This window comes from Bison bison, unplaced genomic scaffold (assembly GCF_000754665.1).
Source record: "Bison bison bison isolate TAMUID 2011002044 unplaced genomic scaffold, Bison_UMD1.0 scf7180017864060, whole genome shotgun sequence".
In the NCBI taxonomy this organism is placed as follows: Eukaryota; Metazoa; Chordata; class Mammalia; order Artiodactyla; family Bovidae; genus Bison; species Bison bison.
Window position 1 is genome coordinate 727,420 of NW_011494632.1, and position 23,323 is coordinate 750,742.

General features: G+C 38.2%; 1 protein-coding gene across 2 annotated transcripts in view; it reads left to right on the forward strand.

Annotated features, from left to right (window-relative positions):
* The first annotated feature begins 16 nt into the window (after nucleotides 1–16).
* GLRB (glycine receptor, beta) overlaps nucleotides 17–23,323 on the forward strand; it is a 90,556-nt gene continuing 67,249 nt past the window's right edge. The window contains exons 1-2 of one of the 2 annotated variants that reach the window (XM_010836069.1): nucleotides 17–81; nucleotides 1,833–1,983. In XM_010836069.1, coding sequence (XP_010834371.1) covers nucleotides 1,862–1,983 — 122 coding nt within the window. In that variant the 5' untranslated portion in view covers nucleotides 17–81; nucleotides 1,833–1,861. Of the gene's footprint in view, nucleotides 82–156; nucleotides 246–1,832; nucleotides 1,984–23,323 lie in introns of those variants that run through there. The other variant, XM_010836070.1, reaches the window with a different exon arrangement.

Sequence of the window (23,323 nt, forward strand, 5' to 3'; positions counted from 1 at the left end):
GCTCCCCCCGCGGCCCCCCTCCCGCACCGGCGCGTCCGGCGGAGCGCGCGTCCTCCCGGGGCTGCGGGAGGGGCGCCTCAGGTAAGTCGGCTCCGAGAGAAGGGGCGGCGCGGGGGGCCCGGGATGCGCACCTCTGCGGCAAGGCCTGGGGGGGGCACCGGGCACTGCGGCGGCGGCGCGAGGAGGAGGAAGAAGAGGAGGAGGCGAGAGCATCCCTGGTGGTGGCGGCGAGCACATCCCCGCGGGTCAGCGGTGTGGGTGTGCTCGGCTGGAGGGATGCGGGCAGCGGAGGATCAGAGGCGCAGTTGGCGTCCTTTGGTCTGCAGGGGTCCCTCAGTCCCTGTAGCCAGCCCCTTCGGAAGGTGGGAGGTGGATACAGAGAGACAGGGTGGAATTTCTCCACCCTCAGACCTCCAGGGCCTCTGGGCTCCTGGGCTCTTGGGGCTGAGTGGGCAAAGATGTGGGCACAGTACCTGCGGCCTTGGGCAAGGTGTCTGCACCAGATGTCCCCCTAGGCTGGGGCGTGGGGGGAGGGGTAGGAAGTCCAGTGTTGCGAGTTGACTGAGGGCAGCTGTGGGCCTGATAATTCCCCTCTGTCGTGTCTTCAGGAGAAAGACCAGGGAGGAAGCCCTTACTGCTTGCTTAGGGACTGTGAAGAATAAGTGTGGGAAAATAAGAGTTCCTAGGAAGAAGATTGGTGGAAAACATGCCACAGGAGAAGCAAAATTATGAGGAGTTGGGGATTAAGTTAATGTTGGGGAACAGGCCGGTCTCTTACTCGGCAGGAAACAAGAAGGAGAAACAATTTATGGTTTGGGAATGAAGGATGCGGAAGAGATTTAAATATTCCAGTGTTTAGAAGATGCTTAAAGTTTTTATTGTTGTTATTGCATCAGATAGGCAAGAATGTAATTCTCTTGGAGCGTGAAAAACGTTATTAAAATATGGCTAAGAAGATTATTTGGAGGAATCTGACTATAGTTGCTAATTTATTTCTTGCAGTGTTGCCTAGAATTTCTAGAGTCAGAAATCATCTATTGAATGCTAAATGTTAGTACCATCTGAGTAGACAAGGAGAACGCTAACTTAAAATATTATGCACCTTCCTTTTTTGGGTAAAAAGTAACTTGCAAATTTAATGTATATAAAAAAAAGACCATGAATTTAGAGGGTGAAACTTTGATACTATTTTTTTTCTTTTATTTCTGTCAGTCCTTTAATAATTAGAATTAACTTTTTCCTTGAGAATAGTTTATATTGTCTTTGAAAAAAATATGCATACAAAAGTCAAAGAACAGAAGAAATTTAAAAAATAAAACATAAATTTAAATGTACTAGCACAATCTTAACACCTTGTAAACATCTTTCCAGCTATCTTTCTAAGCGTGTATTGATACATTCTGTAATTCAGTATCAATTTATAATTTTATGAAACTATATAGTAGAAAATTTTACATACTTACTTTTTACTCCTCATGGGGGTCTTATTTTCTATGAAGCAATTTTTAAACTAACTTTTACTATGAAAACATCACAGAGAGTCACAAAATATAAAGTAAGGTGTAATTACAGAGATGCAATTTACAGAGTTTTTTTTTTCAAGGAAGAGAAAGAAGAATAGAAAATTTTACCGAGTATAATATATTTAGTAAGCTTAAAATATGACAAAGCCTTCATGTTTGTGCATGTACGGAAGACAGATGTTTGCCAGGAGCCGTGAGAATATGATGTACAAGTGCCCTGTCCATGGTAGTAACAGTCATGATCCTTAAAGAGTCATGTAATTGTCATTTGTCTCATGAATGTAAATATCTTCTTGTTCTTTCTTGTAGATCCATCTTCTGAAATTTAAATTTTCAAGATGAAGTTTTTATTGGCAGTGGCCTTTTTTATTTTAATTTCCTTGTGTATTGAAGAAGCCTACTCAAAAGAAAAGTCTTCAAAGAAAGGGAAGGGGAAAAAGAAGCAGTACCTATGTCCATCGTATGTCCTTCATGTCTTATATTCTTATACAGAGAGATGTTATTGCATTTTTATCAAAGTAAAGTGGTTTACTAAAACACATGTCATCAGGACTATTCCAATCAGAATATGTACCAATTTGTTTCATAGGTAGAAAGTGACAGAGTGAAGAAGGCTTTAGTAAATGAAAGCTAGTTCTCAGCTTTTAGATGAAAATAGTAGAGTTTTATCAAGTTTTGTTCATGCTGTGGACTTATATAATTTTATACATCTTTTATAAAAGTAGGAAAAAAAGTTATTTCTTTCTTACTGTGAATTCTTTGGATACTGAGATTATGTGTTTTGAGCAAGTACCAGTTCAAAAAGTTGACTTTTTAAAAACAACTCCTAAAAATGAATATTCATTAAAAAATCATATAGCTGGAACTATAATTTTAAGGTCTATTTAATTCATATTAATGCATGGCAGGAGAAAATTCACACAGTAGATCAGTTTTCTATTTCAGTGTATTTTTTTTTTGGCAAAAGATTTATATTAAGAAATTAGGATATTTCTTAGAAAATGTCATTAATTTTGAAGTTACTTATAAAAAAGAATCTAAGTCCAATTCCCACTCCCTCCCCACTCAGAAAAAAACCAGCAAGGTTTTGTGGTTTGGGCTCCATTTTGTAAAATAAAGAGTTAATATTACTGGTGAATAATGGTATATAAATAAATAACCTTCACAAAATATGTGCTTTTAGGTAGTAATGTTACAATGTATGCAGTTATCTGGAATAAAAACTAATTTGCTGATACTGATTATTTTTACATTAAGATTTCTTAAGTGCCATATTGGTCTGGGGTAACATTATTCCAGCATCATCATTATTTAAATATAGACTATATAGTTTCATAGATATTCCATAAAGATTTTTAAGGTACATTTTAGGAAGTGTATTTTTTAAAGAAAAGATATTAGAGTTTGTATTCAGGGTGGATGTTTGTATGAATATGTGAGACAGAAGTTCTGGGGCTGGTATGGTGACCCACATAAAGCCTTATCATGCATAAATCTCCCTGTTAAGCAGTACCTCCTGGTTTACAACTATAACAGTTCTGCTTATTCCAGTTTACACGGTCTGATGTCGGGCCGGGTTCTGGGTGTGATAGGATGGCCCCAACTGCCTGGCTGAGTGTGACCTCCTGCCTCTGTCACTCATCTTCACTGATACAGTTTTTGTGCAACAGCTGGGAGATGAGCATTTTAGGGAACTGGACATGGTCAGGCCTTACTCTTCCCAAGCAAAAGGACACATTGTCTTGTTTTGGATCGTGTTTATATTAACCTTTTATTTGATAAATCATAGCATATTGACATGAACTGTTGTATTTGTCTTATAGTCCTGGTGATTCGGTTTATCAGTCAAGCCATCTGTGATCACTGAGGAAGCTGATAGGAATCCTGTCTCCCCACCCTTCTCCCACCCAGTCCCCCCATCAAATGTCATGAACCAGAGTTCTGAATGTGGCAACTGCAAGCCTTATAACTATCATGTATCTTATAAGAGTCTTTTAGAGGGCATCCTGATAGCATAGCTGGTAAAGAATCTGCCTGCTGGAGACTATTCGAGTCCTGGGTTGGGAAGATCCCCTGGAGAAGGGAATGGCTACCCACTCCAGTATTCTGGCCTGGAGAATTCCATGGACAGAGGAGCCTGGTAGGCTGCAGTCCATGGGGTCGCAAAGAGTCGGACAAAACTGAACAACTTACAGACTTACCCCTTCCCAGAATTATTCTATTGCCTAGGGCTTCCCTGTTGGCTCAGATGGTAAAGGATTTGCCTGCAGTGCAGGAGACCCAGGTTCAATCCCTGGGTTGGGAAGATCTCCTGGAAAAGGGAATGGCTACCCACTCCAGTATTCTTCCTAGAGAATTCCATGGACATGGCAGCCTGGTGGGCTGCAGTCCCTGGGGTTGCAAAGAGTTGGACAAGACTGAATGAACACACACACATGAACTGACTTGTATATGCTTAGGGTGTCTACAGTTAAGACAGATTTTTAAAGTTAAATCTGATAGATAAAGAGTGAAACTCTGAAGGTTCTCTTTGGCACATATTGGTGATCTCTAAGCGGAAGGCCCAATATATACCTGGTAAGCCCATATCACAGTATTTTAGATATGTTGAGAAATCTATCTCAACCACAGTAGTCAAATTTTGATTATATTACTTACTTTTGTGTAATAATAATGAGACTAAATAAAACTTTATGAACAGTGGGCATAGCTATGCTGCCCCAAATCCAACTTATTAAAAAGTAGATGTACTTTGGAGAGTTAGATTGGTATAATTTTTCTTTGAGCATTTTATAAAGAATTTTGATTTTAAATGATCACTAAACCTCTGAAGGGAGAAGTCAATGGCACCCCACTCCAGTACTCTTGCCTGGAAAATCCCATGGACGGAGGAGCCTGGTAGGCTGCAGTCCATGATGAGGTCTCTAAGAGTCGGACACGACTGAGCGACTTCACTTTGACTTTTCACTTTCATGCATTGGAGAAGGAAATGGCAACACACTCCAGTGTTCTTGCCTAGAGAATCCCAGGGATGGGGGAGCCTGGTGGGCTGCCATCTATGGGGTCGCACAGAGTCAGACACAACTGAAGTGACTTAGCAGCAGCAGCAGCAAACCTCTGAAGACTAAGGTTTTTTCCTGGCTATTATTGGATCCACTATATTAAATTTTTTTGAAGATCCAGATTTGGAATCTCAGTTATAATAATGGGCTGAGAAAGAATATGCAAGTTATTTGTATCTCATACAGTTCAGTTTGCCCATTTTGTGTAAGTTAAACATTAATCACCTTGATTAAGAGGAGTATTTGAGATCACAAAACCAAGAAGTTAAGTGGACTACTATATTCTCTTCAATATGGTGAAACTTGCCCAGTGATATCTTCATTTATTTAAACTTTTTTTGGAATACAATTGAGTAATGGAGTTGGATGTTATATACGCAGTTAATGTGTTATGTTCATGTAGCAAACATGAGCAAAAACTTCCCATTTTACTCTTTTAACTTTTCCCTCCAAAGATTAGAAATAAGGAGGAAAATGTTTTTAAATGTAGAAAAAATAAAGAACTTAGGACCCTTCATATTCTAGGTCAGCGTGAAGCTTGAATCTTATGACTTTTCCTGGCTTTTTATTATTTTTTTAACCTACATTGTTTTGAGAAGCTTGACAGTCATAAATTTGTGCCATTATTCATTTTTTATGGTGTATAATGAAAGCAGCAGTACCAGCTTGACAAACTACCTGATAAATTTGAGTTAAAAATTTTCAGAAATTTAGTCTCTATTAATAAATATAAAATAAACTTAGAAAATATATTTTAGATGAAGTCTTTGGACACTGTTTAGCTTTCTCTTTTATAGGTTGAAGTTTACATTGATCTTAATCTTTTGGTCTTTTTATTTCCTATATATTCTGCATTAGTGGTTGTGTCCAAATCTCTGACTGTAACTCCATCCATTCACTATTACCTCCTCAGGCTCTAATTTTAGCTCAGACCTCTCTTAGCTCAAGCCATACTCATACATCCAACTTTTCTATTAGTACCTAGTAATCCTGTCTTGATCTTAAAACTCAGTTTAAAGTGATAAAAACCAAGTATTGAAACCCTCCCCACCCTTTCCCAAAGTGGTGTTTCCATTTGCATTCTTTTCCATCCAAGCTCAGATCCTCAGGATTACCTGGGACCCTCTCTCTACCTTAGCTTCTCAAATCCAGTCATTCGTCACCCAGACTCCAAGGTCAGAGTCTGCACAATGTTAGGAGTGTGTGAGTCACTCCCATCGCTATCATGACCCTGCTTTCTCTCCTCCTCTCACCTGTTTTGCCTGTATTAGTCTCCTTTCACTTTATTAGTCTCCTTGCTTCTTGTCCTTCATCAATTCCTACCCCACATCAACCCTAGAGTGTATTTTCTTCAATCTACTCAAGTCATTCCAATGCTTAGAGCCCTTTTAGGGATCCCATAGCCTTCTGGAAAGGGTTCTCACAGAACTCCTGCTGAACTGGCCTCTGACTCCCCCAGCTCTATCTCCCCATCCAGCCCACACCCTTACTCAAGTCTCATACACACTTGATGTTTCAGACCTCTGAAATATTCTTCCATTTTACCAAAATGCCAGAGAGTTCCTTCTTTCATTAACTTCTGACTCAGTGCTCTTATTCAAATCCACAACTGCAAATATTGTTTTCACTGTTGACTTTTGTGTGTCCAGCCCAGATTTGTCTAGAAAGCACCACACCCACACATCCAACATTTCAATCTAACTGTTCTATAATGACCTCAAAGTCAATTCAACACAAACCTTGCTGTTTGCTCTGGGAGACCTTTCCTAAGCCTAACAATCTGATTTCTATAATCACACTCTATTCCTTTGTGGTTCCCTAATTGCCTGTCCCGTTTATAAGGCTATCCGATGATATCACCTGTAATTGTGTGCTTTGCCTACTAGACTGTAAGCTCCTTGAGGGCATCATCTTACTGACTTGGTCACCAGAGATTGACATAATGCCAGGTACAAAATGTACATGGAAAAAACATTTGTTTAAAAAATGAATACAAACATCAGATCTTTGAATAACTTATGTCATTGTATCTAGATTTTTTTTATAGTGCTGGAAAATAATGTATAGATCTCTGTGGATAGTATTTGACCTACAGTCTGAGTATAGGGAAAATTAGTTAACAACTAGGTAGCTAGTACAGCATTTCAACCTGCATGATGTTTCCTGATGAAAGTTTGGCCTCATCATGTTAAACATCTTTACCAATGGGAAAATAAGACTGTACAAGGGAAACACTCAAATGAAATAGATGGTGAATATGTGAGATAGAATTAGGATCTAATATGGTATTGAATGAGCTTCCCTGGTGGCTCAGGGGTTAAAGCATCTGCATGCAATGCAGGAGACCTGGGTTCGATCCCTGGGTCGAGAAGATCCCCTGGAGAAGGAAATGGCAACCCACTCCAGTATTCTTGCCTGGAGAATCCCATGGATGGAGGAGCCTAGTGGGCTACAGTCCACAGGGTCGCAAAGAGTCAGACACGACTGAACAACTTAACTTTCACTTTCACTTTTCATGGTCTTGAAGGGCCAAAATGAGGGGCTGAATCTAACAAAATTGAAGTATAAACTGCACTTTGTTTCAGAAAACATGTGTCCAAGTATATAGAATGGGGAAAGCATAGTTTGGCAGAGAGCAAATGGAAAAAATGTTAGATGCTATTAATATTGTTTAAAAAAAAAAGAAAGTGAAAGGTGCTCTGTTGTGTCTGACTCTTTGCAACCCCATGGACTACAAGGCTCCTGTCTGTGTAATTCTAAGGCCAAAATACTGGAGTGGATAGCTGTTTCCTTCTCCAGGGGATCTTCCTGACTCTGGAATTGAACCAGGATCTCCTGCATTGCAGGCAAATTCTTTCCTACCTGAACTACCAGGGAAGCCCTATTTATAATATATTAATATTGTAACCAGTATGTTAACATTGTAACCATGATACAGATGAAGCATTATGTAACATAATATAGTATAATAGAGTAGAATAGTATATTAGAATACACATGATACAGATGAGTAACTATATACTTTATCTTTCCATGTCTTTCTCAGCTGTATATAACTATATTTAGTTACTTAAGAAAGAAATTAGTGTTAATATTTTACTAATTCTGTGTTAAGCATATTACTTCACTTAAAATAATTCAGTTATTTATAGCAAGCTTTACAGAGATTTCTGTACTGTGCTAGTCGGTACTTTCAGGGGAGAGAAATAAGAATAGTTGAAGTAATTACCATAATGTCATATTTGGAAGAGCTAAAAGAACTGAGGTATTTGACAGTTGTCTTCAATTTTTTGAAAAATTTTGATTTAGATGAGAAAGTTTTTGCTGCTTGGCACCAGTAGTTAAAACAAGGACTAATGAACAGAAGACACGAAGAGGGATAATTTTGGCTCCAAATTAGGAAGAATTTTCTAATAGCAGTCTGCCAGATATAATTGCCTAGGCAGGGAGATAGTAGAGTTCCCAGTGACTCCAATCACTCAGCCATGGGGGATAATTGCTTGGCAGTATATTTTATAGAAAGTTTGAGCGTTGAATGGGTGGTTAGGCCAGATGGCAGTATTTATGGACATTTCATTTTGTGAGATTCTAAAGATTCTTTGATTCTAATATATTGTATGTGATGATAGCCTTAAGACTATCCAATAGTAGAATGATACAGAATCATCTTTTAAAAATTTTATCTCCATCCAGACTTAAATAGATCAGCTGCTATTTTTGGTGCATTGTCTTGGAAAGCTCTACCATATAAAATAAATATATCTTGGTCTAATAATAAGGATTTAACTTTCAGTGGTAGCATTTCTTCTTGAAATTTCATGAGTAATCAGATTTTTTTTAGTATCTTTTAAAACCACACAATCTTTTTTCCTGGAATAAGCATGTTAAGCTACTATTAATTTCAAGAAATAGTGATTGACAGATGACAAATTTAAATTATCTAATGAATGCCTGCCATAATTGATAAGAAGGAGGCATAGATTTATAGATTTGTATTTATATCTCTATTGTACATGAAACCAGAACTTTCTAAAATATACTTCCAGAATTCTTGATTGAATAAGCAAAAGCAAAACAAAATAAAACTATCACAACCAAAACCAAAACATGATTTATCATGTTTATTTGTGCTCATGGCAGACATAATAACACTTTTTAATACTGAATTTGGCCAGATCATAACCTCTTGGTACATACTACCTTTTTTGGCATCACTGAGTTAGGGAACCTTCTACTGTTAACGAAGGAGTGTTTGAATTTCACCTACTCGCTCACTATAGGTATAACTAATATGCTTGCAAGCTACATTTGATATCTCCTTTCTTGGGCTTCCCTGATAGCTCAGTTGATAAAGAATCTGTCTGCAATGCAGGAGACCCCGGTTTGATTCCTGGGTCTGGAAGATCTGCTGGAGAAGGGATAGGCTACCCACTCCGGTTTTGTTGGGTTTCCCTTGTGTCTCAGCTGGTAAAGAATCCACCTGCTGTGCAGGAGACCTGGGTTCAATCCCTGAGTTGGAAAGATCCCCTGGAGAAGGGAAAGGCTACCCACTCCAGTATTCTGGCCTGGAGAATTCCATGGACTGTATGGTCTATGGGATCGCAAAGAGTTGGACATGACTGAGAGACTTTCACTTCTCCCATTTTGGGCCCATATTTCTATCTTAGGTGTGAAGAAGCCTAAGAAGCCCTTACTTGATACTTGTGAGGGCTGCTGTTATTTCTGAGTGTGTAGTCATGTTTGCATGTATTTATTTTATCTTCTTAATGATCTTTCTGTCAAACTGTTGGTGCATGCATGCTCAGTCATCTCCTACTCTTTGCAAATCTATGGACTGTAGCCCACTAGGCTCCTCTGTCCATGGGATTCTCCAGGCAAGAATACTGGAGTGGGTTACCATTTCCTCCTCCAGGGAATCTTCCTGACCTAGGGATTGAACCCATATCTCCTATGTCTCCTGCATTAGCAGGCAGATTATTTACCACCGAGCCACCTGGGAAGCCCTCAGACCGTTGGCACTCTAGCTTTAAAATCATGGCATAAAGATTTATGGTTCTCTCTGTGTGTAATGGGAAACAGTATGACTTTTTTTTTTACTAGTTTGTTCACAATCTGAGAAAGTTATGTGTGTATAAATGTGTTCGAGAATTTTTTGTCTCCTGGAGAGAGCTGTCGTACCATTTAATGATAGCATCTATATACATCAGTTCTGTGTAGTAAGGAGGGTTGGATTACTGTGAATAATTAAAGCCATTGTGTGTTTCCTAAATAATGTTAGCCGTTTTCTTCCTATTCTGATTTTCTTGCCTACTATGCATTAATTAATAGTAATTAATAATTAATAGTTATTAATGTAATGGGTTGATTTTTGTTTACTTCCATTTTCTAACTACCTAATGGGGATGTTCAAGATAAATACATTGGCAAGAAAGATGAAATGCTGATTTATAAAGAGTATTGAGAGCATGTACAATGGATGCAATTGAAAATTGCCTATATTATTATCACCGTAACAAAGTAGAACAAATTTTTCGTCAATGGGCAGTTATGTATTTTCTTACTAGCTATTGAACGGTTCTAATTTAATGGCATGCAATTATTTTGCAGTCAGTTGAATTAATGATCTTCCTTTTACAAATAATTCCCTAGGTTTTAAAGTAAGCTTCTTTGTTATTTTAGTTATTTGGGCATGAAATTTAAATGGAACCTGTTTTCTCTTAAAGTGATCTCCTATGTCTGTCCTATTCATTGCATCTGTGCTTACCATCATGTTCAACTTATTTGCTACAATAGCTTCGTACTTATTTACTGTATTTTTTCTCTGCTCATTATTATTTGCCTTATATATTGTTTCCATTTTCATCTTGTTAATCTTATGTTCCAGACCCACAATGTTGTCTTATTCCTTCATGGATCCAGGGCAGACTTTTCATTATGACTTTGAAAGGCCTCTCTGATTTACATGCAGAACTTTATATAAAACTATTTTCTTGTCTCAGAAAGGTCAGTCTGTCATTAACGCCAGTCTGCCACTTATGCTTAGACAGGCTTTTGGTTAGGATGACAACTTCCTGCTTAATCTATGCAGCCCTTCCAGGTACATCTCAGATATTTCTTTGCTTTATGAAATTAAAAAAGTGTATTTTATATTGGAGTATAGTTGATTAACAATGTTGTGTTAGTTTCAGGTATACAGCAAAGTGACTTATATGTATGTGTATGTATTATATATATATACATATATATAATATATTCCTTTTCAAATTATTTTCCCATTTAGATTACTACAGAATATTGACTATAGTTCTCTGTGCTGTACATGAGGTCCTTGTTTATTTTATATATAGTAGTATTTGTTAATATCAAACTCCCAATTTATCTCTCCTCCTACCTTTCCGCTGGGTAGCCATGTTTGTTTCCTATGTCTATGAGTGAGTTTCTGTTTTGTGAATAAGTTCATCATATTACCTTGCCTTGCCTTATGAAACTTGTAAAATGATTAGACATTTCCATTGAGAAAAATAGTAATACAAATTAACAGCATGCTGAAGTTGTTAATAAATTGAGTTCTTGGACCTTGATAGAATACAGTGTTTAGATAGAAAAGAGTGTTAATTTCCTGGCGCGTATATCATAACTGGAACCTTGTGTGGAATTCTGGCTGCTGTTGTTTATGAGGGTTGGATTTACATGAGAATTTCTTCCAAGAACCATGATCAGGGTTTGCTGGAACATGAAAGTCTGTGGTTTGATCGATTGTACTCTGAATTTTTTCTTTAAGAATAGATGAGGAGTTTGTATTTAGACCTCACGTTACAGAACCAAGACCAGAGAGAGAAACATAGAAGAAGACATTTCAGTTTTACGGTTTAGGATATAACTATCCAAAGAAAAAGTGAATTTCCTTGGGTGGTTCTTTGCTACCAGAGTGATGAACATGCTTGACTAGGGACAACAACCAGACCAAGTGTCACTGGGAAGCTTGATTAGACTTTATGATTAAAACTAAAATTAAACTTCTTGATCTCTTAGAATCCTTTTTGTTTATCTTGTATGTTTTGACACTCGATTAGATTTAATATTATTACTCTTTATATGATAGCTTTTATTTTCTGATTGAAACGTTTATATTATGTTAACTCTTTAGCTAAATTACAAATACTTGAGATGAGATGGTGCACTCTCTCCACTTTCATTATAGTATATACACTTTAACTTAGTAAGCGTAAATGAAGCTCTTATGCAAAGAATTTTCATGTAGGCAGAATATATATATATTTAAATATATATATATACTTTATGAAATGCATATATACTTTATGAAAGTGTATGTGTATATATAAATACAGTTTATATAGTTTCTTATATAGAATATAGATATGAATATGTAGTTTCATATGAAATTATATATATAATTTCATAAATTATATATATATATATAGTTTCATAGTCTTTAAGACTTAATCAAATGGAATCAAACAGGTGACTGAGTATATAGAAAAATCATAAGTTAATCATAAATTAATTCAGTGGCTCCCTGGGGCCGTATTTAGAGATGAAGTACTTGGAACATGTGCTATTTAAATTCCCTCTGTATTTCTGTTTAATCTTGATGGAAAAAGCACTGTAATTGGAGAGAAAGAGCCCTGCTGTATCTCAGAACTGTTGCTGATAGGCTTTATAATTTTCAGTAAGTCATTTAATTAATCTTGGTCTCAATTTTCTCATTGCATGGTGAAAAATTTTATCTCAGTAGTCTCCTCATTTCATTTATTTATTCCAATTCTATCTATTGTGCTACAATCCTGTTTTATTTATGATTGTTTTGGTAACTTAATATTCAGGGCTATTTTTTTTGTCACAATCTTTTTGTTTTCTGATTTAGAACCAATCAAGCCTAAAAAATGGAAAGAGAATATACAAAATTCTGTTTCTTAAGCAAGTTAATTACTAAGGGATATGATTGCAGATTTGACTTAGCAAAATACAGGTATGTAACTGTCCTCCCAAATCGAAGAATGACATGTGTCCAAGGTGAATAGTCACCGTTCTTAGCTCTGTAATTCTTTACAAGTTATAATGATCAAATTGTGGAATTTGACTTACAAACTTATGTCTTGTGCTTGCTTTTTTGTTTTCTTTTGGAGGTGAATACTTTCTATAATGCAGTAAAGGATGCAGTAGCTTTGCATAAGTCTCCTGTATTCTCCTTATGCTACTACCTGAAAAAGGCACATCACTGCTGTCCTCCTGAGAACAGAGAACTCTTCGTAAATGAGTTCCTCTGGCCCAGACATTTTATGGAAATTTACACATAGAATTCATAAAGCAAATTTTTCAAATTTATGTACATATAAATAGCTCCTCTGAGAAATGATGTAAATAGGAAATTACATTTCTCAGAGCTCTGATTGGAATAATAGCAAAACACTGATTAAATCACTAATAGACTCTGTTAAAGAATGTGAAATATCTGACCTGTATTAGTCCTCCTGTGAGAAGACAGTGGTAGGAATTCATGATGATTCGGGATTCAGGGAAATTTAGGACTCTGAGCCTGAGAGTAACCAAAGAGAATAGGCCCACCTTTAGTGAGTGGATTTGCTGCCTTTTGTGCATCACTGTTGAGCTCTGAGTTATACCATGGACCCTGCAGCTGAGACATCCCCAAGGTCTTACTGCAGCATTCTTTGATATCTCCTAGAAGTTCCAAATTTATTGGATTAGAATGTCTATAATATTTTTCTTTCATTTTACAAATGTTGCTTGGAATCTCCATTGGTTTGTTTTGTGTGTTGATCTCGCCTTTTCTGGGTCTTCATTGCGGGGCCTCCACATTTACTTGGCTCTTAGTGGCTCCATTGTTCTCTTTTCCTAACAGCAGTTTCAGTCCTTGATCAACACCCCTTTCAGTCCTTGCCTACAGTGTGAAATTCAACTTTAAAGGAAAAAAAAAATAGAAGTCACTGGACAGTTGCACCCCAAACCCCTCCTTCTTCCCTCCAAAGCTGCCTATGGCATCATCCTTTCTCTTCTTCTTGCCTCCTGACCTAGACGAAGAGTCTTTGATTCCACCCCCCACGCCTCTGAGACTTCCCCATCACCACACTTGGCTCTACCATGTGTCATCATCTTCTCTTCTTTGGCTCCTTTTTCCAAGGGCTTAAAAATATGCTGAAGTTTTGCCTACCTGAAAAAAAAAAAGTGTGTAGTTTTTTTTTTTTTTAACTTTTAATTTCTGTTTGGGTATAGCCAATTAACAACATCATGATATTTTCAGGTGAAAAGCAAAGGGGCTTAATCGTACATATACATGTGTCCATTCTCCCCTAAACTCCCCTCCCGTCTGGGCTACCACATAACACTGAGCAGAGTTCTTTGTGCTATACAGTAGATCCTCATTCACTGTCATTTAAAATATTAAAAGTGAGTAGTTTTTATATTCCTGTTTCATCAACTTTGTTTCTTCGCCTGTGTTCATTGTCACACTTCTTAAACTGACAGCCCACAGCAGCTTCTCCTTTCTCAGCTCTGTTGTTCTGCTGCCCAGTTGTATCCAACTCTTTGCGACCTCGTGGACTGAAGCACGCTAGGCCTCTCTAGCCTCACCATCTCCCAAAGTTTGCCCAAGTTCAAGTCCATTGCATCGGTGATGCCGCCCAGCCATCTAATGCTCTGATGCCCTCTTCTTCTGCTCTCAATCTTTCCCAGCATGAGGGACTTTTCCAATCAGTCAGCTCTTTGCATTAGGTGATCAAAATACTGGAACTTCAGCTTTAGCATCAGTCCTTCCAATGAGTGTCCCGTTAACCCTTAAGATTAACTGGTTTGATCTCCTTGCTGTCCAAAAGGACTCTCATGACTCTTCTCCAGCACCACTTTGGCATTCTGCCTTCTTTACGATTCAGCTCTCACAACCGTATGTGACCGCTGGGAAGACTATAGCCTTGACTATACGGTTCTTTGTTGGCAGAGTAAAGTCTCTGCTTCTCAACATACTGTCCAGGTTTGTCACAGCTTTCCTGCCAAGAAGCAATCGTCTTCTGATTTCATGGCTGCAGTCACCATCTGCAGTGATTTTAGAGCCCAAGAAGAGGAAGTCTGTCACTGCATCCACATTTTCTCCTTCTATTTGCCATGAAGTAATGGGGCCAGGTGCCATAATCTTGGCTTTTTTTAATATTTAGTCTTTTTTTTTTTTTAATTTAGTCTTAAGCCTGCTCTTCCACGCTCCTCCTTTGCCCTCACCACAAGGCACTTTTGCTCCTCTGCATCTTCTGGCATTAGAGTGGCATCATCAGCATATCTTGATCTCTTCAGCATCTACTAGGTCTTTCCCATGATGTCCTTTATTGTGCCCATCTTTGGGCAAAACGTTCCCTTGATATTTCCAATTTTCCTGAAGAGATCTCTAGTATTTCCCCTTCTGTTGTTTTCTTCTTGTTTTACACACTGTTCATTGAAGAGGCCTTCTTGTCTCTCTGTGCTGTTCTTTGGACATCTGCATTTACTTGGACATACCTTTCCCTTTCTCACTTGCTTTTCACTTTTCTTCTTTCTTTAGCTATTTGTAAGGCCTCCTCAGATAACCACTTTGCCTTCTTGCTTTTCTTTTACTTTGGGATGGTTTTGTTTACTACTTCTTGTACAGTATTACGGAGCTCCATCCATAGTTATTCAGGCACACTTTCTCCAAGTTCTAATCCCTTGAATCTATTTGTTACCTCCACTGCATATTCATAGGGGATTTGACTTAAGTCGTATCTGGCTGGCATAGTGATTTTCTCTGCTTTCTTTAGTTTAAGCCTGAATGTTGCTATGAGACGCTGATGATCTGAGCCCCAGTCAGCTCCGGGTCTTGTTTTTGCTGATTGTATACAGCTTTTCCATCTTTGGCTACGAAAAATATAATCAATTTGATTTCGGTATTGAACATTTGGTGATGTCCACATGTAAAGTTGTCTCTTGTGTTGCTGAAAAGAGGTATTTGCTATGACCAATGGCTTCTCTTGGCAGAATTCAATTAGCCTTTGCCCTGATTCATTTTGTTCTCCAAGGCCAAACTTGTCTGTTACTCCAGGTATCTCTTGAGTTCCTACTATTGCACTCCAGTCCCCAATGATGAATAGAATATCTTTTTTTTTTTTTTTGCTGTTCTAGGAAGTCTTCTAGGTCTTCATATAACTAATGAATTTCAGCTTCTTTGGCATCAGTAATAGGGATATAGACTTGGCTTACTGTGATGTTGAATGGCTCGCCTTGGAAATGAACCGAGATCATTCTATTATTTTTGAGGTTGCACCCAAGTACTGCATTTCATACTCTTTTGTTGATTATGAGGGCTACTCCATTTCTTTTATGGGATTCTTGCCCACTATGTATTCTATATATATACTACTCTACTATATGCTATTTCCCTGGTGGCTCAGGATAAAGCATCTGCTTGCAAAACAGGAGACCCGGGTTCAATCACTGGGTTGGGAAGATCCCCTGGAGAAGGAAATGGCAACCCACTCCAGTACTCTGGCCTGGAGAATCCCATGGACAAAAGAGCCTGGCAGGCTACAGTCCACAGGGTCACAAAGAGTCGGACACGACTGAGCGACTTCATTTCACTTCACTTCATACTATATAGTATACTATATAGAATATATACTACTATATATTCTATACAGTAGATATAATGGTCATTTGAAATAAATTCATCCAATGCCATCCATTTTAGTTCATTGATTCCCAAGATCTTGATGTTTATTCTTACCATCTCCTGTTTGACCACATCCAATTTTCCTTGATTCAGTAACCTAACATTCCAGGTTCATATGCAATACTGTTCTTTGCAGCATCAGATTTTACTTTCATCATCAGACATCCTCAACTGAGCATCGTTTTTGCTTTGGCCCAGCCACTTCATTCTTTCTGGGGCTATTAGTAGTTCTCCTCCGTTCTTCCCCGGTGGCATATTGGACACCTTCCAACCTGGGAAGTTGTCATATCTTTCGTTGTCATATCTTTGTCCTTTCATACAGTTCATGAGGTTCTCATGGTAGGTATACTGGGGTGGTTTGCCATTCCCTGCTCCAGTGGATCATGTTTTGTCAGAACTCTCCACTATGACCATCCATCTTGGTTAGCCCTACATGGCATGCCTCATAGCTTCATCAAATTACACAAACCCCTTAGCCACAGCAAAGCAGTGATCCATGAAGGGGGATCATTGAGATCATTCTCAGTTCTAATTCACTATTTTTTTTCTTTTTTTTACTTGAATTGCTTTGAATTACAAAAGCCAGACATTACTGTTGTAACAAAGGAAGCAATACAACCTCATTAATTCTCCTATTCACATTGACTCCTGTCCCATTGTCTTTTTTCCTTAATTTATTTATTCATTATTTACTTATTTGTTGTTATGTGTGAGCTTTCTCTAATTGCAGGGAGCAGGGACTAATCTAGTTTCAGTGCTTAGGTTTCTTATTGGGGTGACGTTGCAGAACATGGGCTCTAGGGCAAGGGCTCAGTAGTTGTGGCACACAGGCTTCATTGCCTCATGGCATGTAGAATCTTCCTGGACTAGGGATCGAACCCACATCTCCTACATTGGCAGGCAGATTCTCAGCCACTGGACCACGAGGGAAGTCCAGCCATTCTGTATTTTGATGAAGATATTAATTTTGTCCCTTTAAAGAAAATATGCTAAATTTATTTTGAGACCTTATAATTTGACAAGGACTAATGTTTGTCTAGGAGAAGGCAGTGGCAACCCACTCTAGTACTCTTGCCTGGAAAATCCCATGGACGGAGGAGCCTGGTAGGCTTCAGTCCATGGGGTCACGAAGAGTCAGACATGACTGAGCGACTTCACTTTTACTTTTCACTTTCATGCATTGGAGAAGGAATCGGCAACCCACTCCAGTGTTCTTGCCTGGAGAATCCCAGGGACGGCATAGCCTGGTGGGCTGCCATCTATGGGGTTGCAGAGTCTGACATGACTGAAGTGACTTCGCAGTAGCAATGTTTGTCTTCTGTGTCCTGAAATGACCATGTCCCCCACCAGTCCCAATTTGCCTTCCAGCATGTATCTGGTTAGACACCTTCCCTGGCTATTCCATTATGTCTGTTAAGAAATAGTGGATTTTACCAGATATCCATATCCTCAGTGCTGCTAGAGGTTCATCCTTGGTCCTTTTATTTCCTTAACACTTTCCCCCTAAGTTCTACCTGTATCTGTGGGTTATGCACACATCCTTATCTCCAGGTATAGTTACTCTTGTGAGTTCCAGTTAATTATTTGTAACTTCCTCTGGACCTCAGCATTAATATATCAAGCTAGCTCTGCTGTCAACCTTCCTTAGCTCTGCACCTAGCCTTTCATGAGAAAGGGCTTAAACATCTTCTATTCTGTCCCAGACATTCACCTTGATCATCTCATCTTTATTAATGTGCATATTAAAGTGGACAGATATTAATGTGGAATTAATTGAATTGATACAAAAGAGGAAGAATGGGATTGAAATTCAGGAAAATGGGGTTCACTCTGTCACTAACTTTCTTTGTGTCCTCAGATAAATTGCTCTGGACCTTAATAGTCTTGATCTGTAAAATGAAAGAACTGCCAAAAGAATTAATGAATTTTTCATAGTCACTGGAAGAGAAGTTTGCTCTGGAGGTTTAATATGTGGGAACACCATTGTCTTGAGTATGAAGGGACTATTCTGGGATGGATCACTTAATACATTTGTGACCTTTCTTTTGCCCCACCTGTGCTCAGTTCTCTTATCTGTAAAATAGAAATGATGAACTGATTTACAGTGTTTATCTGACAATATAATTTGACATTGTGTATGAAATTATCTTTTGAACCCTAAACATTCTATAAGGTGGACTGCCTGTGTTTGTGATATTGAGTTTCTTTGAAAGAGCTCAAGGGGGTTTTGCATATTTTATATGATTCTAGCTCTTATTCTATCATGACTTAAGCTAATTTTTAGAGACAGAAAACCTAATTTTACAGCTAAACAATACCTGTGTCACTTTATTGTACATATTCTCCTAAGATTCAGGATTTTAGGACTGGGGTGAGTACAACACATGTCCCACCTATCTGTGCCAGGCCGGCACTGTGAGCTATGTGTGAGACTCAGAGCTGGGCAGATTCTCAACTGAGTTTATACAACAGGCAGTGGCACCCTCCCTTTACACATGAGCAACTTGTGGCATGTGTTTCTTAAGGTCATAAGATTAGTCAGTGATATTCCAGTGATACTCTCTGGTGGGTATTGTGGCTCATTTTTTTGGTCATTGGGTACATCTCATAGTTTATCCTGTTTATCTAGGAGATAAGAATGCTGGGGTCCCAGGAGGTAAGATTTTTTTTTGCCAAGAGCATAGCCCTGGCCAAAAGCCAGAGGGGAACATAGACTTCTGATTTCCAGTCCAAGTCTTCTCATGAACTTCCTTACCACCATGTTTGTGGTTTTCTAGTTGTTGCCCTCACCAGTAAGAACACTTTATCTTGACTTCACTTTGTATGTTTTTAAGAAACATATATTAGGTTTATTGTAGGCTTTTCCTAGGACTTAAAACTCATTGAAATACTTTGTAAATAACAAGGAATGCATTCTTTGTAAATAACAGAATGTGACAAAATTGTTTGTGTGTTATTGTTTTTAAACATTTTTGAAGTGTAGTTTGCATATAGAAAAGTGCAATCTTAAGCACGCAGCTTAAGTGTTCACATGTAACTATGTAACCAGAACCTGGATTTAGAAATAGAATATTGTCAAGTTAGAAGCCACTTATTGTCTGCCCATTTTTGAAGTATGATAAATGGAATAATCCTGTAAATATATGTAAGATTGATCCACAATGTTAAATGTAGCAAGAGTTCAACCATTTTTCATTGCTGCATAATAGTTCACGATAGAAATCACTGTCCTTTATTTTTCTCTACTTTTTGTAGATGTTTGTGTTGTTTCCAAATAAATAGACACATGCACGCACACACACACCCTAATAAAGATTTTATGGAGAATATATAAGAAACGTTTAGAAATCATTAGGAAAAAGGCAAACAGCATAATTGAATATGCCCAAATGATGGCAGCCAAAAGGCCAGAGCTGTATTTAAAGATGATTGACTTCATTACTCGTCAAGGAAATACAGATTAAAATGACAGTGGGACACTATTATAACTCAACAGAGTGGCTAAAGTGGAAGTGAGAGGGAAATACTAGGTGTTCGTGAGAATGTGAACAGGTACAGTTTCATTCTTTGTTGGTGAAAGTCCATATAGGCAGCACCATTTGATAAGCCGCTTATCAGTGTCTCCTGAAACTGAAAATCCGTACACCCTATGACTCAGGCATTCTATTCCTATGTATAGATACTAAGCAGAAACATGTGGACATGTTTACCAAAATACAGAACAAAATGTTCATACAAGCACTGTTTGTAATTACCAGAAGTATAATTCATCTTTGTTAGTTTTGTCTATGTTTTTTTGATTCCAGAGGATTCAAAATTTTTCAGACTAAAATAGTATTTAGCATCACTAAGGCTAGGTGACCAAAACTTTAGTAATACTAAAATAGATTGCATTGGTTAGAATAAGAATTGTATGATAAAGGCAAAACTGACCTTTGAAGCTGTAATCAAAATATCCAAGATAAAGACAAATCCCTTTAATTTCTTCCTGGAATTATTATGCATCTTTTTGCTTAGCAACATTAGGTGTGTCTAGGCAGCTCTGAATTATCGATGGAATGGTAGTAGTCCTATAGTTAATTCTAAATAAAAGGTACAGTCATTAGTACTTTGAGTGCATTTATAATGTTCTATTCTGGGATTTCACAAACCTTAAGCAAACTTCCAACTTAGAGTAAAAAGAAAATGATTTCTCTATGACTCTTAACTGGCTTGCAGTTTCTAATTTTATTTTTTAAAAAGTGAATCATTTAACTCATTCAATTACTCGTTTTTCTGTCTCTTTTTTAGAATAGGAGTTTCTTTTTTTTTTTTTTTTAGTAGGAGTTTAGTTGCTTTACTCTGCTGTGTCAGTTTCTACTGTACAGAAAAATGGATCAACTATATGTATATCTGTGTTGTTGTTTAGTCACTAAGTTGTATTGATTCTTTTGCAACTTCATGGACTGTAGCTGGCCAGACTCCTCTGCCCATGAGATTTCATAGGCAAGAATACTGGAGTGTGTTGCCATTTCCTTCTCCAAGGATTCTTCCAACCCAGGGATCAAACCCACATCTCCTGCGTGGCAGGTGGATTCTTTACCACTGAGCCACTTGAGAAGCCCAGTGATCCCATACGTATGTATGCCTATATCCTCTCTTTTTGGGGGTTTCCTTCCCATTTAGGTCACCACAGAGTACTAGGTAGAGTTCCCTGTGCTACACAGTGTGTTTTCACTCGTAATTATTTTATACAGAGTAGTGTGTACATGTCAGTCACCGTCTCCAGTTCCTTCCACCCTTTCCCCCTCACCCTTGGTATCCAAAGGTTTGTCCTCTATGTCCGTGTCTCTGTTTTTGCTTTGGACATAAGTTCATCAGTACTGTTTATTCTGTGTTGTACATTTTGAGCATCTTCCCTGTGCACCTATAAACCTTACCACTTATTCTGTGCTAAGACACAGATTCAAGGCAAAATACTTTACATACATATAAATGCCATACATAGCTATGAGTCAATATCTTCTGTCATCTTCTGATGACAGAACATAGCGGTATTTCTTCTAAGCCTCTGTTATAGAAGCACACAGGATCTGTAAAACCTGTGTGGGCATTAAGTCACCATGCAGTGAGGTGGATTATGGGTGTGGTTCATTGTTCTATTTCCCTGGGTTCCAGAAGATTGGTTTACAGAACTTCAAATTGTTTTCTCTGCACATATTTGTCTGTCTGTCTTTGGAGACCTATTTCTAAGCAATATTGCACAAATAACCTTTCAAAATTGTGTAATGTTTTACAGGAAAACCTACTTGAATGGGAATATTAAAATAAGACTTCCTTGTAGATAGCAGAAACATGTTTACAGTGACCTTGCAGGGGGAGGAATAGCATTGATTACGACATGATTCTCTACTCTCTTTTACATGCTATTCTAAGTGCTTCACATCAGAAATGAAAAGTTTTTGAAATAGTTTTTATTAGCTCTTTATGTCAAAATGATCAATGGTTCATTCAATTATTAAGTGTAATAGAAAATTTGTATTTAATTAAAAAGCCAAGTTATTAAAATTCTAATTGATAATGCTCATAATTCTGAAATCCTACCTCATGTGAAAATTCTTAAATTTCTACTTTAAAGAGCCTGCATAGCTTATTTCATATATTAATAATATCTGCCTATATTAATTCACAGTCACCTGTCACATTTGAAAGTCTTTTGTCCTTAGACTGTGTCTGGCCAGAATCCAAAATATACATGATAATTGATTGTTTGATATTAAGGACCATTTTAATTAATTATATTTAATTATTAAGTAAATAGTACATTTACTTATGTAACTTATATAAGTAATCTATAATTGTATTTTCTTTTGGCAATAACAGGAGGAGGGGAGTTGGAACTTAGCTCAGTATGTCAGGAATTTGAAGTAGGATTTTTTCTGCATCAGTTTCCATGAGGTTCCAAAGGCCAAGAACAACCATGCCTGCATCCTAGAGTTGGGAAACAGACCTCTGATGCGGTCATGTTCGTGGGACCTCCAGCCCGCCATCTGCATCCATGGCCCAGCAGAGTTAGAATGCAGAAGACCAGTGGGAGAGCCTCTTTGGAGGAGATTGTGGAGGTGCCGTGGCAGTTCTCATGGTCCCCAGCAGATGGAGAGGATGCTTTTCCTTCTCTAGGTGACTCCAGAGGCAGAGTCACCTGTGTCCCCCGAGTGGGGGGCTCATGGCGACCTGGTCCCTGGACCCCATGAAAGTGAAGTCATGGCTGTAACTGTGGGTGGCAGACAGAGGAACAGACAGGAGAGGCTGCTGTGAGTGGAACCATGTTTACTATTTGTCAGGAGAAAGAAAGATTGAGTCCTTCCTGCAACTCAGATGTGGTCCCAGGAGAGAGAGGAAGAAAGTGCAGCGTGAAATTAGCAGTAGAGGAGCTGTGCCTGAAGGCCCAGGAGGGTTCTGAAACCCAGGTGTGCGGACTACAGGATGCCTGGGCTCAGAGTTGGAATCTGAGTTGCCAGCTGGAGCAAAGCCCACAGTCATTATACATGGAGAAAATAGGCAAAGGAAATTAATTGGGAATGAGGATATTTTTCATAACATTTCAATAACCACCTTTTCATAAATGTGGCTGGATAGCAGGTATTTGAAACCATATCAAATGCAGACCTTAGCACTGAACGATATTCTTTTAGGACTGGGAACTGGGGATTTGGGGATTACTATCCAGTGACTATACAGTGGAAGTGAGAAATAGATTTAAGGGACTAGATTTGATAGACAGAGTGCCTGATGAACTATGGACATTCATGACATTTTACAAGAGACAGGGATCAAGACCTTCCCCTGGGAAAAGAAATGCGAAAAAGCAAAATGGCTGAGGAGGCCTTACAAATAGCCGTGAAAAGAAGAGAAGCGAAAAGCGAAGGAGAAAAGGAAAGATATAAGCATCTGAATGCAGAGTTCCAAAGAATAGCAAGGAGAGATAAGAAAGCCTTCCTCAGTGGTCAATGCAAAGAAATAGAGGAAAACAACAGAATGGGAAAGACCTG